Source organism: Sphaeramia orbicularis, chromosome 15 (genome assembly GCF_902148855.1).
Source record: "Sphaeramia orbicularis chromosome 15, fSphaOr1.1, whole genome shotgun sequence".
NCBI lineage: Eukaryota > Metazoa > Chordata > Actinopteri > Kurtiformes > Apogonidae > Sphaeramia > Sphaeramia orbicularis.
In genome coordinates this window covers 31,082,765-31,098,946 of record NC_043971.1, presented here as the reverse complement: position 1 = coordinate 31,098,946, position 16,182 = coordinate 31,082,765, and the positions used below count along the sequence as shown (strand labels likewise).

General features: G+C 37.7%; 1 protein-coding gene across 2 annotated transcripts in view; it reads right to left on the bottom strand.

The window, feature by feature from the left end:
• bicc1a (BicC family RNA binding protein 1a) overlaps nt 1–13,372 on the bottom strand; it is a 76,529-nt gene extending 63,157 nt beyond the window's left edge. For both annotated transcript variants that reach the window (XM_030156771.1, XM_030156772.1), the window contains exon 1: nt 12,878–13,372. In XM_030156771.1, coding sequence (XP_030012631.1) covers nt 12,878–13,070 — 193 coding nt within the window. In that variant the 5' untranslated portion in view covers nt 13,071–13,372. The remainder of the gene's footprint in view (nt 1–12,877) is intronic.
• Between the last annotated feature and the right edge of the window lie 2,810 nt (nt 13,373–16,182).

Here is a 16,182-nt window from a genome sequence, read left to right as displayed (position 1 = left end):
CAATAAAACATGTTATGTAAAAAGTTACATCACCTTCCTCTGAGATACAGTGAAGCAGACAAACAAAACACATTCAAATACTTTTACATGATTACTTTAGTCAACTTCTTGTTTCAATACTTTGAGAAGGTTTCAGACAGATATAGTGGGTTCGTTTTTTCAGGTACAGTTTTAAGAACATGAAAGTTAGAGGAGCAGCTGCTCCCTTTGCCCTTGCGTAGATCGACCAATGCACAGAGCATCAGACTGTACAACACATTAGTCAATGGAAAATACATGGAGACTGAAGACTGAGTATTTTTTTTAACACTTAGATTTTTTTTTTTTTAAGATTAAGATCCTTTATTGTCAGTATACTGTACATGCACCACACACTGAAATTTAACTTCTGCTTTTAACCCATCACTAGAACATGCAGGAACACACCATACACTGCAGACTAGCCATATCAGGCACCCGGGGTGGGGGGGTTAAGTGCCTTGCTCAAGGGCACATCAGCCAGCAACTTTTTCTACCAGTCTGTGGAATCAAACCGGCGACCCTTCAGTCACAAGCCCTCTAGGCCATGGCTGTATGGTCTTTACTGTAAATGAGAAACAGTTCTCAACTAATTTACCTGGTTAAATAAAGGTTAAATAAAAATTTATAAATAATTGTGGTAAATACTATAGTTCACTAATTATACGTTAGATTTTACTCACTTTTCCTGAGGTTAGGGATACTGAATTCCCCTAGGGATTAATACATTTTGTCTGTATCTGTATCCACCTTTGAGGTTAGGATTGATGGTTCAAAGCAAAATGGACGGTAACAATATTAAGGTCAATTATAACCGGCATTGTGGGTATTTTCTAATATTTATAGATGTAACAAATACTTTACAGCAAATACTTAGCAGAAAAATTTCCAGTCAAAAGCGTAAGTTGCAGTCAGTTACAGGCAGCAATAACAAGTTAAGTTCAGTGTAGAACTTCAGTGTTTGACGTAAATGGTACAGCTTGTATTTCTTTCTCTCTCACACACACAAACACACATACTTCACAGTGAAGAAAAACAATGGTGTAATTTAAATACAGGGCCACTTTAGTGAGGTAAATAAATTTAGACTCCAAGAAAAACAATGCATTCAGCACAATGAATGCCAGGCTTTTCTTCGGTGACGGGAGCTGTTGTCATCAGTCGAGCTTTAATGCCTCACTTCAAAGTCGGGGTATTTCTACAAGTGTATCACCTTGCAGCTGACAAGTAGCTGGCAGTAATAGGGTTGGGATCTTAAATGAAAACAGACAAAAGCCAACGCTTTAGTCTCTCTCAACTGCTTTGACATACTTTTTACACACATTGGCATCAAAACAAAAGACTCTGCTGCTGAGAAACACTTCCACCGCTTCTCTAAGACAACAGTGGTATCAAATCAGCAAGTAAAGGCTGAGGGAGTATACAACAGGCTGTCTGCTTTATGTGATCTTTTATTATCAACACTGCCAGAAAAGCATCCTCACCTTTCAACACTGCCTATTTTTATCTCTGCCAAAAGGAGATTATAAGGGCATTAATATTTGAAGACAAAACAATTTTTTTTGCTGTATTTTATTCATCATTAGTAATGAGATATATTTTTTCTTCACCTAATAGTTGATTACCTGGGATGCGGTTCCTGGATGAAAATGCAAAATCTCTGTAATTTTCAGTAATCCTTTTATGTACAATGCAATAACCAATAAATGTGCCATGTCGACAAGATTGAATACCCAACCCTGTATATTCTGTACAATGTGAATTATTTTTCCTTCAAGGCATGATGTTGTGCAGTCACTGTCACCTTTCTACCTTCTGTAAATATGGGTGATACCCCTTGAAAATCCAATACCTGTCATCTTATTTTGTCCCACATTCAAAATTGCTTCCCTCCCCTAAAAGCGGAGAGTTGCTAAGCAACTGCACATTCAAATAAGTACATTAAGTGCCAGATGCTGCTTTTCGGTGAACAAAGATGAAAACATGCCAAAGAAACTACACTCACTGGCTGGAGGTCATCGTCAAAACAATGACTGTCTTGAAATAATCTTCCAGGATTATTCTGTCTTGCATATGTAAACACATAAAAATCCACGGCAGCTTCACATTAACAGAAAATGTTATTTATACACAATTTCTGTAAATGACGTTGGATTTCAGTCCAGGAAATGCAGCATCACAAAGTCAAACTGCTGTTAGTAACATGTTTGGGTTATCATGTCCTTCCTCTTCTCTCTTGTGTAAAAGCTGCCAGGACATTACACAACGCTGTACATTCCTGGTGCCTGGTATCTACTGTGTTGGATCCCCCATGGAGCACAGGGAGTCAGTCTCACTTAACTGGCCGAGAGTTGCAGAGTAAACATAGCATTGCTGAATTGGGAAATCCCTGACATCTCACATTCATCAGCATTTCAATGATAGTGCCATACATCTCTTTTTTTAAAGACATGAGGAGCCTGTGCAGTAATATGGAAGCCTATTCCTCGATTACTGCAGCTGGTGGTAACACAATGAGACCAAGTTACAGTATATCCACTAACATGTCAAATCAAGTGTATTTTATTTATAACTATACAGCTCATAGGAAATGAATATAATTCACTAAGGCTCTTTACTATAATGCCTGCCCTTGGCCTAGCAAAAGAGATTTTTATTCCTTCTTTTTTTTCCCACCCTCACCCTTTTGTCCAAGTGAAGAATATTCTAGCAACGGCCAGGACTAGATCCAAAAGGTACTCTTATAAAAATGCTTTCCCTCCAATCAAGACAAGTGGAGAAAAGGCAGATTGTACTAGATGTTGAATGAAGAGAGAACAACAAACCAAACCCCGAGGTTCTCCAAAGATAAACACTGAAAGCTCTTGGGGGGAGTGGTTGAGGGTTGGATGATGTGCATGGATGTGCGCTCACGAATCTCTGTGTATGTGTGCGTGGGGAGTGCGCATGTGTGCAGGATAAGTCGGGAGTGACCCCCCCAAGAAACATTTCTAAAATAGCAACCGCAAACCAGACAGAATGTAAATCTGCACTTTGAAAAGAGTTGAAGAAAAAGAGCTTTGAGGGACGTAGAAAAACAGGTATTCATTTCAGGCCATTTACAGTTTCAGGAGCATAGAAATGGGTCAGAGCACTCGGCTCTACTTGGACCGTTGAAACAGGACTCCTGGTTTTATTTTCTTGAGTAATGAATTACAGGTTTTTCCGCCGACTGAAGCTCAATTATATTACAGCTCCTGAAAGCTTCATCATGGCCAGGATGAAGGAATTCAATGCGTAAGCAAAGTTGAATAGAATTGTTTAATTGTATCAGCATGTTTCAGTCAAAGTGGCACAAAGAGAGCGAGAGAGAGGGATGGAGAGACAGAAGGTGGCAAAAGGCGAAAGTCAGTCGATCCAGCCCAGCACGGAACTGAATTGACTAAATCATTTCACAGCAGTAGCTCTGGTGTGTGTTAGCCTGCCATACAACTAGGATCACTGACTGAAGTGTAGGAAAATGTACTTTGCAGGTATTGTCTTACACGCAAATATGGCACCATGAGCAGAGTGATTTTTATCCATGTTGACATCCTTGATTAATCTTGACACTTCACTTTTCATTGCCTGAACCATCTACAAGTATAAACGTCTGATTTTTCAGCATTCAAATGTTTTCTCATGGTCAGCCTTTGGTGAATAAACGATGTAAGAACAATATGACACATTTTTGCTCAGATGTGTATGTCACAAAAAGGCTTCAATATTCTTGCATCATGCCACAGTCAGACCACAGCCGGTGTGTACGCTAAGACTCCAGTTTCACAATACGACACTTACATTTTCAAGTACTGTTGTAGCCCTGTGCTTTCACTAATCCCTGTGCAGTTAGTCCTCAAATAAATACTTCCTGAATCCTTACTCTTAAATTAAAATGTATTTAAGTCTCACTTTTTTGCAAGTTAAAAAGAAACGCATAACTGACTCAGACAGGACACACTTTTCTATTTCATTCCTTCCTCCACCCTTCTTTCTCACTGTATCATGAGTCTCCTGCTCCACAATGACACTAAAATACTACTTTCATACATGGTCCCAACCTACAATTTTGATGCAAATTGCACAGAATCTATAAAATGGTTGAAATGTGGTTTAAAGATTAAAATATTTGCAAGTGACAGATGACAATCCCCTCAGTGGGAATAAATGAATTTCACATTTAGGCACTGGAAAAGGATTTTCCTTTCTAACATTGGCTCTACCCATTGTTTTCCACTCTGCACTGCATTTTTTCCAAAGGTGGTCTGTGGGAAGCTTCAACTTCTCCATCCTTACTCTGAATTCACACTAGTGAAATACAGTGTAGTTCCATAACATACACGTAGTTAATATGGAACTCATGATGTGTTCAAGTACTGCCTTACAGTGTTACAGCGGCTCCACCTTCACTCTCATGGCTTTACAACTGAACATTACACGACCGAGATCTTAACTTCTTTTAATGTTTAATCAATGTTTTTAAATCAACTTTTATGGCTGTTTTTAGTCAGGTTAAAGAACCTGGAGTAAGGATTAGGTCGTCATGTACGGATAACAACCAGGGAAAGTCTGACGACTCCTCAGTGGATCTGATGGAAGCTGGAACAACAGAGCAGTGTTTGAACGCTCAACAGAGAGCAACAGAGGAGGAGAACCAAAAAGAGAGGAGAAAGCCTGCAGCACATTCCCCACAAGACACTCACTTCCTGTCTGAGGGTCTTACTCAGCACCCAGGAGGAAGAGGAGGATGAGGCCCTCACACATACTCCCTGCATTATGTGGACGTAAAAGCCAAAGAAATTATTCATTGAACAATACAGGAAAAATATTGCAAAATATAACAATCGCACACTTTCACCAGAGGGTCAGTTTCTGTTCTCAGTGGAGGATAGGAGTTTCCTCAGCTTTCAAAACAACATATCCCTAGCAGGTTCTGCAGGATATGTGGCTTATATATGAATCTGAGAAAACATTTTAAGGCACTCCTGACAACCCTTTAGCCTTAGCTACTCAGTATAGTACAATTCTGGACTGAACGCACAAAATACCATACTGAAATTACCTGTGAAAAGCCTTTTTACTTTCTCATCGCCATATACAAGTTGTTGTTTTTTTTCCTGTTTGGAGACAAAGCTACCCAATAATAGTCTGTGGTTTGAGAGCAGGAAAACAAATTAGTTCAATGAAGAAAATGATTCACTTAGCCTAATTGCAGGTTGTTGGCGCAGTTACCCGGCAAACATGCTGTTAAGTTGTGTGCACACACACTGGCCCACCAGGAGGCTACGCTCACTCACAAACACCACCAAAGTCTGAACGATACTAGTGTGAGCAGAAATGGCAACAGCCAGACCTCTTCAGACTGACCCATATTTATACACAGCCCCTACCTTAGCAATTTACACAATGCTTTCACACCCTTTGTGCATGATAACAGTCCATTTGGATAACTGGGCTTGGAGAAAATGTTACTTCTTTCCCACACTTGTCCTGGTCTCATCGTGAATGTAAAAGGAGGCACAAAGTTCTCTTAGACTGTTCCCTATGCACATAAAACTATCTTTCAAGCTTTCATGCCTCTGTCAAGGTCTCTAAGCCATTAACTTGGGAGTTCTATTCCTGTGTGCCAGCAGTGCAACAGTAAACCCAAATGGCTGTCAGGGTGAGATTTTGTTGTCACTTAAAGCTCTTATTTAATGATCAGACCCCTGAAACCTACCTGCCTGCCAGTGCAGAAGACAATAAATTTGTAAATGTTCATAATTTCCATTTTATCCTAATGCAAACTGTGCCCAAATGGGGGAGTGAAAAAATATGGCTCATCCAAATAAAAGCCTGTTTAAGTGTGTGCGCTGGGATTTTACTTCTGTAAGTAGACCTGCCAGTGAGTCACAGTCTTAATGGGCACAGCATGTTTTCGGTTTCATTTTAGTCTGCCTCATCTGGGCAACTCTGTAATGCATTCATGTTTCAGTCAACCTTGATATCCTTCGGTGATAGTATTCATTCAAAGACAGAGTATAACCAGGTACATTAGAAAACAATCAGATTCATGCTGGAAAAATGTACCTGCTGTAGACCAAAATAAAATAAAACAAAATAAAATACGGAATAGTGCCTACTACAATCATGCAGTGGATTCATGTGTGAATAAAGAGAGGACAAATGTTGGATTACATTGATTCTCTTCTGGTTTAGGACAAATGAGACTTATTTGTAACATCATAAATACACTGCAGAAATGTTATTTGTTATTTGAGTTGGAGATTCTGACCTACAGATTGAGGACTCAAGAAGAGCAGTGTTATGATAAATGGAAGAAATGGACAGTTTTCATTTCAATGTCACATTACTAAAACTAAAAAATTGTTAGTCACAAAGGTTTACTATGGTCAATGTATCCAAAATATCCCTTATGTTTGTTTTGTATTGTACAGAAATCAAACAATAAAAATAAAGTGTAAAAAACAAAAAAAAAAAAGTTTTTTGTTTGTGCATAGAAGCAATATTTCTAATATTTCTGACCTCATATTTAACTGGTGACTGCAGATTCAGATCTATGTTGGCCATATAGGAGAAAACATAACTGACTGCACACCAGTATAAGTAGCTGGCTACTATAGGCACCATCAATACACTATTTAATCAACACAGTCTTATTGATGCAACCTAAAGTGTAGAAATTAAATCCTATCTATGCATCAAAACGAAACCCTGTCTACTTCATTTAGCAGATATGTCCATTATTTCCTAAAAAATAACTTTACGTTCAGCTGTCACAGTTATCTATTAATAAGTCAAGGGTTTTACCTGCAAATAGAACTACATGTCTAAAACTGACTGTGTTTTCATGTAAATTCAATTCAATACTTTATTGTCATTGTATTAAAAGAACTCAAAATTGAAGTTCAAGCATCTTCACGCAGACACAGCAATGCAATACAAAAGCAAAATTAAAGTGCAACTCCATAGTAAAAAAAAGCAAACAAAAACAAAACATAGGACTATGAATGTAATAGTGCAAATGCTCAGATGAAGTTCAAGTGAAAGTCCAAGTGGGTGGGTGAAGTGGGGGGGCTGGGATTATGGAATATGGAAAGAATGGGGTTGGTGAGGGTGCTGCTGCAATGCAAGTAAAAAGTGTTCACGAAATTTCTGTCATTCATAACTGCAATTGCAGAAGCGGCAGCACTGTATCATGATTAGCATTGATAAAACTGCCAGAGAGGAAGAAAATGGCTGCAATTTTACTCCAAGAACACATTTTCTTCCTTAAAGGGGTCATATTTTGCTAAACCCACTTTTATTAGTCTTTGGTACATTTATTTGTGTATTTGTGGACCCTAAAAGTTAAAAAAATTTGAATTTGAACCCTCCAGGTGCTGCAAAGCTATCTTTATATTCATTTTGGCAAAAATTGAGTGGATTTGTACAACCTGTTTTAATTCCTGCTTAATTTGTTGCGTTCAAAACTAGTTACATAACGACATTTGGACATATTAAGACTTCTGATGAACATTTCTCTGAGTACACCATAACTGTTTGTCAGCAGCAGCGGTTGTAGTCCATACTGCAAATATGTCCAAACTTCAAGCCGATTACCTAAAATGTTCAGTTGTTGGTTGAACAGGACAGATCAGCACAGTTAACAACCTGGAGGGGGTGGGGCATGAAGTGGCTCATTTGAACTTTAAGGGCCAGCGCTCAAAATGACCTTTCTGGTGTCATTAAACAGAAATGGGGTTAAAGACGGACCTGTGGAGTTGAATTAATGAAGAATTCAGACCCGAGCATAGCATTTACAGTTTATGTAGACCACAGGGAAATGTTTTAAAAATGCATAATTCCATTTTAAAAAAGCAAAATATCACTCCTTTAAAACAATGTCAGGCAGTGCTGTGATATCGTGAGGTTGGTCAAACAGTTAAATGCTGCCGAAAGCTGTTAGTATCTGATAAAAGGTTAGACCCGGATTAAGTGGTTTTCAACATGCTCGCTGAAACACAACTTTAATATGGGTAAAACACGTAGGAACATAATTACCAATTCAGCATTTCAGAAGGAGAATTCATAGTTTCACATATTTAAGTAGTAAAAAAAATTCCATTTGCTCTCAGTTAATATGCATGTTTTATGTCTTCTTCAGGACAAAGATAAATAATTGGGCCAGTGGTAGGATTAAGTTCATGTTATAGAGTACGTAAAAAGTAAAAACAGTGTCAAATGCACATTACAATGCAACCTAGTGATGATGTGTTCATTTTTGTTAATTTGTCCCACAGACAGGTTGGTAAATATGCTTTTAAGACTTTTGTTTACATGTGTAATTTTAAGGTTGGTAAAAACACATAAATAAGTAATGTGGCATTTTGGAAGAATATTGTTATTGTCTGATATTAGTGATATTGATGAGACACTCTTTTCAGTTATGTTATTATTTTACTGATGTGAGAAACACTGTTAAATCTTTCTCATTGGGTGGTTTAGGTTTAGAGTCTAAATTAGTAAATCTGTAATCACAGTCAGAACCACCAAAAAACCCAAAACTAAACTAAAAAACTCAATCTGCATGATTTTTTATATTATTTATTGATTATTTTTAATGGATGTCTATGTACAGTCATGGAAAAAAATTATTAGACCACCCTTGTTTTTTTTCCATTTTCTTGTTCATGTTAATGCCCGGTACAACTAAAAGTACATTTGTTTGGGCAAATATAATGATAACAATAAAAATAGCTCATAAGAGTTTAATTTCAGAGCTGATATCCTGTCATTTTCCATGTTTTCTTGATAATAACCAAAATCACTTCAGTTCTTACATCAATAGCTATGGCATTGTACTGCCAAAAACAATGCTTTTAGGCATTCCATGTTTTCTTTTCTGTCTGTTTTAGTCACATGATCCACACAGGAGTTAGTACTTGTTTGCATAACCATTGTTTTTGATGACTTTTGATGGTCTAATAATTTTTTTCGTGACGGTATGTCCACCATGGGAAAATCTCTAACTCCCAAGTTTATGACTGTCTTAAAGCAGGAATGTGTTGGCCTGAATGCATGTTAAGTATTAAACAAGCAAATCATCATCTGTTGTACAGCAGTTCCCTTAAAGATTAGCCACTGACATAACAGATCTTAAAAGAGGTTGTAGGAGCAAAACCAAAACATTAAATTATAAGACCTTCACATGACCAGTATAATAAATGTAATCGCTGACTATGAAATGCAAGGTTAATTTTTGTCATCTTTGGTAGAAATACAGATAAGAGGGGGTCATCCAAAATGCAGACTATTGATACATTCCCCAAATTATAGCGAAAAGTAACTACAGTAAAACTTGACCAACAGTTTTTTCTGCAGTCAAGCCCACTTCTTCTTCCAGGAAAGGGAGGTGAAAGATACCGTCACAGACAATAAGGCTTCGAGTAAAAATATACCGTACTCCCATAAAATTATTTCATTAAAATCTGAACTTGAACCTTCAGGACATGATGTACCACGTTCAAATCTCAGGCTTATCCAATGAAAACACAGCCAGATGTTACAGTTCTAAAAAGGGCCAACTGCATGAGACCAGAGAGCTGTAATAGGAGGAGAATGTAAGGCTGGAACTATCTTTTAAGGAAAAATTACTGAAAATTGATTCTCAAACAGCAGAGTTTTATGTTTACATTATAATCACATTTAGCTCTAGTCATTTTACTTTTAGTTTTGGGATTGTTTTGACACAAGACGCCATTAGGGGATGTCATAGTGGACCAATCAAGACAATCATCAGATTATATTTACACCATAGAGATGAGACACAGCAAGACAATGTGTGTCTTTTTCTGCTAATTAGAACATCATGTGCAAAGTTAAACAAATAACCCGGCCTCATATGATGAATGGCCATCCTGGATTTTTCCTGAAGCCCCGAGGTCAAAGGTTAAAGTAGTTTCACAGCTCAGATAGTGCAGTCTTTAAACCTGAACCTACAAGTGACCAGAGGGACGGGGTAACACAGCAGCAGTTTCTCTCCTATATCACGGCTCCAATGTCAACATAGCAATTTCAGCCACAACGTCATAAAGCAACAACTGGAAATTGTAGATGCAGAAATAGTAGACTGGACTAACAAACTGCAGAGCTGACACTGGATACATCAGACATAACGTACACAAATACGCACACTTATGCACACCGAGTGACGTGGCAAGCGGTATGTCCGGGAGTCTCAGATTTAGGGCCGGTCTCTGGTTAAGTTGTTTTCCTGGAAGAGTTGGGGATGACATGGAGCTTTGAGGAATGTACCGAGCAGCCAGGCAGCAACCAGGACATTCTCAAGGGGAAGTATGTGTGTATGGACATGTGCGTTTGTGTGACGGTTGAAGGATAAACCTACTTTGAGACCAGATGCTTCTTCGATATTACTCAGAAAGTTCATCAGATTGACAAGAGCATATTTGGAGGAGAGAAAACTGTAGAATGGTGCCTGATAATCCTCACATTAAACCCTGTATAGCTGCTTCATTACTGTTGGCGATTTAGCGTGTTCTATTAGATTTGATAAAAGGTCCAGCCCACTTACCTAATGCTATAATATTGCATACTCTTGTGTTTTCAAATATGCGATAAAATGAGCTCAACCTAACCTCTCAGCTTCAGAGGACCGCTAAATGGAGGCTGCCTGGCCTCTCTTTACGAGCCTGTCATCGCTTGTTTAACTGTTCACTGTCATGTTGCACGTCATTAGAGAAGTGATCACATTGCAAATCACCACAACACAACATAGAGCCCATATTTGGATCATGTGGTGGTCTACAGGAGAGTCAACATAGGAGCACAAATATATATCTAGGGCTTTTTTTTTTTTTTTTTTTAAGTTTTGTCAGACTGTATTCATTACAGAAATATACAGACAAAAACATTGGGACACAATGAAGTTAGGCGTTTTGTTGACAACTTGGACTGGGATAGAAAATAATGGTGACAAATGTCATAATTTAATAAATATCCTTGTAGTGACCACTTTATTTCATCTTTAGGGTTAATCTCATTCACAGTCATATAAATGCTAACATGTCGATGACAGTTTTTACTTAATTTTTCTCAACGCCAATGTTTTATTATGATTACAATTAGTTTTATGTCACATGTTTATAGTTTTAAATGTTCTACTTACAGATTTATGAAATATATGTCATATTCTGACCATAAATAATAATTTTAAACCATAAGTAAGCATGGCTACTTGCTTTTTCAACTTTTTTTCCCCTCAGTGAATGATGAACTTCTTCAACTCTCATTAAGGAAGGAAAACCAGCCTTTAAACCTCATATATAATATTAATTTTGTAATACTTATATGCACATGGAGCAAATGTAACTACACAATTTCCTCTGGTATTTACAAAGTATTCTGAATCTGAATAATTTGACATTTATCTTGATAGTTATTGACAACATTGACGTTTTTATCATATTATTTCAAATCAGAAGGATTGGGAAATCTTATAAACTGTAGGTGTTTAATGTCCCAACATTAAGCATATGTTCTGATGAAAGCTGTGTTGTTTATCAGTCTAAATGGCTGAATAGGTTTTCTTGGAGACATTAATCCATCACTACAGAGCACTGGTATGTACTAAACAGATACGTCCATGTTTTCATGTGTTCAACCTAGTCTTTGTTGACAACTTGGACTGAGACAGAAAACAATGGTGACAAATGTCACAATATAATAAATGTCATTGCAGTGACCACTTTATTTCATCTTTAGGGTTAATTTCATTCACAGTCATATAAATGCTAACATTTAGATGACAGTTTTTACTTCATTTGTCTCAACGCCAATGTGTTATTACGATTACATTTAGTTTTTTAGGTCACATGTTTATAGTTTTAAATGTTCTACTTACAGATTTATGAAATATATGTCATATTCTGACCATAAATAATAATTTTAAACCATAAGTAAGCATGGCTACTTGCTTTTCAACTTTTTTTTCCCCTCAGTGAATGATGAACTTCTTCAACTCTCATTAAGGAAGGAAAACCAGCCTTTAAACCTCATATATAATGTTAATTTTGTAATACTTATACGCACATGGAGCAAATGTAACTACACAATTTCCTCTGGTATTTACAAAGTATTCTGAATCTGAATAATTTGACATTTATCTTGATAGTTATTGACAACATGGACATTTTTATCATATTATTTCAAATCAGAAGGAATGGGAAATCTTATAAACTGTAGGTGTTTAATGTCCCAACATTAAGCATAGGTTCTGATGAAAGCTGTGTTGTTTATCAGTCTAAATGGCTGAATAGGTTTTCTTGGAGACATTAGTCCATCACTACAGAGCACTGGTATGTACTAAACAGATACGTCCATGTTTTCATGTGTTCAACCTAGTCTTCAGTTCAGTTTTATGCACCAACATACCTCCATGTGTGTGTAAACTCAGTATCATTTCCACTCTGTGGGTTTCTTATTTCTTCTTGCTCTAGAGGTAACCGGTTGACACTAAGTGAAAGGGCCCAGATAATTGACTCCACTTAATTGGCTTAATTGATTTGTTCCGGATCACGCGCATGACACGTCCAAGTTTCCACGTCCTGGGCCTACTATGGAAAATCCTAATTATAGTAGTTGTGCACAGAAAGTGTCATTTTTAACATCTGAGGGAAACAAAGGGCGCTGCTGAAGTGTGTAGCAGCTGGACACGACGACGGAGAAGAATTCCATCAAATAAAAAGTGGACTGGTAGGAGTTAAAAACACCACTAATGGTAGTTTTACACCAAATGAGAGTATTTCATCAACACTTATTATACGGAACTTTACGTTTTTACCTAATAACATGACTTCCAACTTCTTACGGTCCACTCGAAACCTCTCCTCTGTCCACTCCGGGTCTGGCAGCGGATGTGGTCCGCTCAGATCCTCCTCAGATCCCGGCAGAGGAGAGTCGGTGCTGCGCTCGCTGTTGGAGCCCTGGTCCGACTGCTGCAAGTATCCGCTTAAAGTGTCGCACTGGGCAGCCATTGCGCTGCGCAGCAACTTCTCCAGTGGCCACTGCGTTTTATTCAAAGTCGAGTTGAGCTGGAAGCGAAAAGGGCTGAAGTTCTGGGAAGTTTTGTTTTGCTGTTTGTTGTTTTTATTCCGTCACTTCGCTCTTCTGTGCGGGCTCATTGCAGTAGTAGCGGTAGTTTCCTCTGCACTTTCTTCAAGCCCCTTCGTTTTCCCCCATTTGGCAGACTTCTAAAAATAGGCAGGAGCGCATATACTCACACACACACGCACACACACGCACACACACACTGGTCCGTTAGTGGAAGTTACAGTCTGCAGAGTTAACCCAGCAGCTCTCTGCACTACAAACATACCAACCAACTTCTCGGGAAAGTTTCACGTGTCATCCTGGAGAAAAAACCGACTCCTCCCAGATGCTGTTTTTTAAGCATCTGCCTCCCCCTGGGTTTCTAAAACCATCAGAACTTTTACAAAAGCCACAAATTCCCTCTTGGTTCAACTTTTATTCATGCATCCTTCTGTGTGCATGTTTTATTTCTTATTTACAACAAACTTTTGATTTTATTATGTGATTTTAGTGATTTATTCCGAACATGCAATGAAATTTAACATGTATGCACTAGCAAAACATACATAATAATACAAATATCAAGAATCATAACAATCTTAGACAGAAGAAAAGCACAATAATTCCATTTACATGCTCGAAAAGCCCAGATAGCAAACATTTTGGCAGTATTATGACATACATTTGGCATTTTTGGCTTTCTTTTGGCATTATGAAAACCTTTAGGCTCAACTATGGTATGATTAAGATTATCCATTATAGATATGGAGGCACCAGCAATATATGGCTGAGTTATGGCATATGTGTGGTTAACCAAAAGACTGGGCAAAGAGCGGGATCAAGTACAGGGATGGTATGGCATGTTTATGGCAAGCCAGAGCGGCAACATCTTATTCCATATATGGATGTGTTTTGGCATATTTCTGTAAAGCCAAAACACTGCACAAAGAGCAGGAATTTCTACCCAGAAGAAAACCCACTTCATTTTAAAAGCATGATCAACACAAATTTTGGGTGAATTTTGGCCTCCTTCTGGCCTCTCTTTGGGTCAGTTTTGGCCACTTTTTGGCTGGATTATGGGGATTTGGGGCTTTTCTGGGACAATTATGGCTATATTTTGGAAGTTCACAAATACTTTTGGGTGAATTTTGGCTTCCTTCTGGTTTGATTTTGGCTTGCCAATTTTGGGCCATTTACATCCGCCCAGAACTTTGCCAAAATGGCATGCCAGTTTTGGGCCAGATTTAAGCCATAATGATTTTGCTATCTGGGAGGGGTGGGAAGAAATGCAATTTATTTAATCCCACCCCCTCTCCCTACAATATTATTAATAATATATGTCCCTCTTCCTTTTACATTACTCTTCTATATTTACAGTATATATCTATTCACACACACACAAACACACATACACGCACACTCATTAATCCATATACACATATATACGTTTATACATATACACAACATACAAATACAATCTTTTACCAATGCCTTTCTTTGTTGTGCTGGCAAATAAATAAACAAATAATAACTAACTCAAGGAAGGGAATATATACATAAACAACAGTGAACATATGGTGACAAGTAATAACCCTCATCCCTATATCTTGTGAAAAACATGTTCTAAGTGTTTTTGAATTGCCTTATGTTTGAACATTCCTTGTGCTCCTCCCTCAATCTATTATAAAGAGGAAAGTAATACATGTGTTAAAATTAAATAAAATACTCATTCAGTGCCACATAAAAAAGTTACTACATGAGCTAGTGATTGCCAAGATATTTTCATTCTAATATTTAATGTGTGTTAACAGTTTTTAATAACGCCCCATAGCAATTTATTGGTTTATACAGGAAACACTACACATCCTGAGGGTGGGTAAAAGGGAAGCAATACAGGAAGGAGAAACCAAAACAAACGTGGTGCATGTGTGTACATTAGAAGGATGCCAGACAGGATCTGAAGAAAGTCTAAAACGAAAGAAATCCTCTGTATCAGGGGTGTCAAACTTTTTTTTGTTCAGGGGCCACATTCAGCCTTATTCGATCTCAAGTGGGCCAAACCATTAAAATAATAGCATAAAAACCTATAAATAATGACAACTCCAAGTTTTTCCTCTTCATTTTAGTGCAATAAAAACAAAAATTCTAAAAATATTTACATTTACAAACTATCTTTTCACCAAAAAGATGTGAATAACCAGAAAAAATCTTATTTCTTAAGAAAAATAAGCTAAATTTTAACAATATTATGCCTCAGCTTATCACTTGTACATGTGCATGACACACAATGTTACACAAACAAAATATTGTTGAAATGTTGAAGTTTGGAATGTGTAACTAAAATAAGAATGTCTACAATATTATGTGTCAACTTATTAGCACAACATACAAATCGGATCTACAAATCCACAAAACATTTAGTAACAGACAGAATATTGTTAAAATTGTACTCATGTTATTGTAAGGGTTATTAGACTATTATTTGACTTTAGATGACACTGGGCTAAAACCAGTTCAACACCTTTGACCGTTCATATCTTCAGTGTAATTTTTGCACTCCATAAAATCATGCCGTGGGCCGGATTGGAAACTTTGGAGGGCCGGTTTTGGTCCACGGGCCGCATGTTTGACACCTGTGCTCTATATGATGTTGGTGCTACCCAAAATCATCCGAATCATTCATCTAGATCAGGGGTCAGCAACCCTGGTCCTAGAGAGCCACTATCCTGCATGTTTTAGATGTATTCCTCTTCCAACACACCTGATTCAAATGATAAGCCTATCATCAAGCTCTGCAGAAGCCTGATAATGACCATCAGGTGTGCTGGAAGAGGGAAACATCTAAAACATGCAGGATAGTGGCTCTCTAGGACCAGGGTTGCTGACCCCTGATCTAGATAGAACTGCAAAAGTCTAACACGTACCAGCTTGTGTAAGTTCTACATTCATTCTAATGCTGAGGGCCTAAGTAGTACCTTTTGAGGATTTATGGTTTTCTAAATGCACATTTTAACCGTTAAATACCTAGAACTACTTTTGTGGTGTCTTCCAAATTAA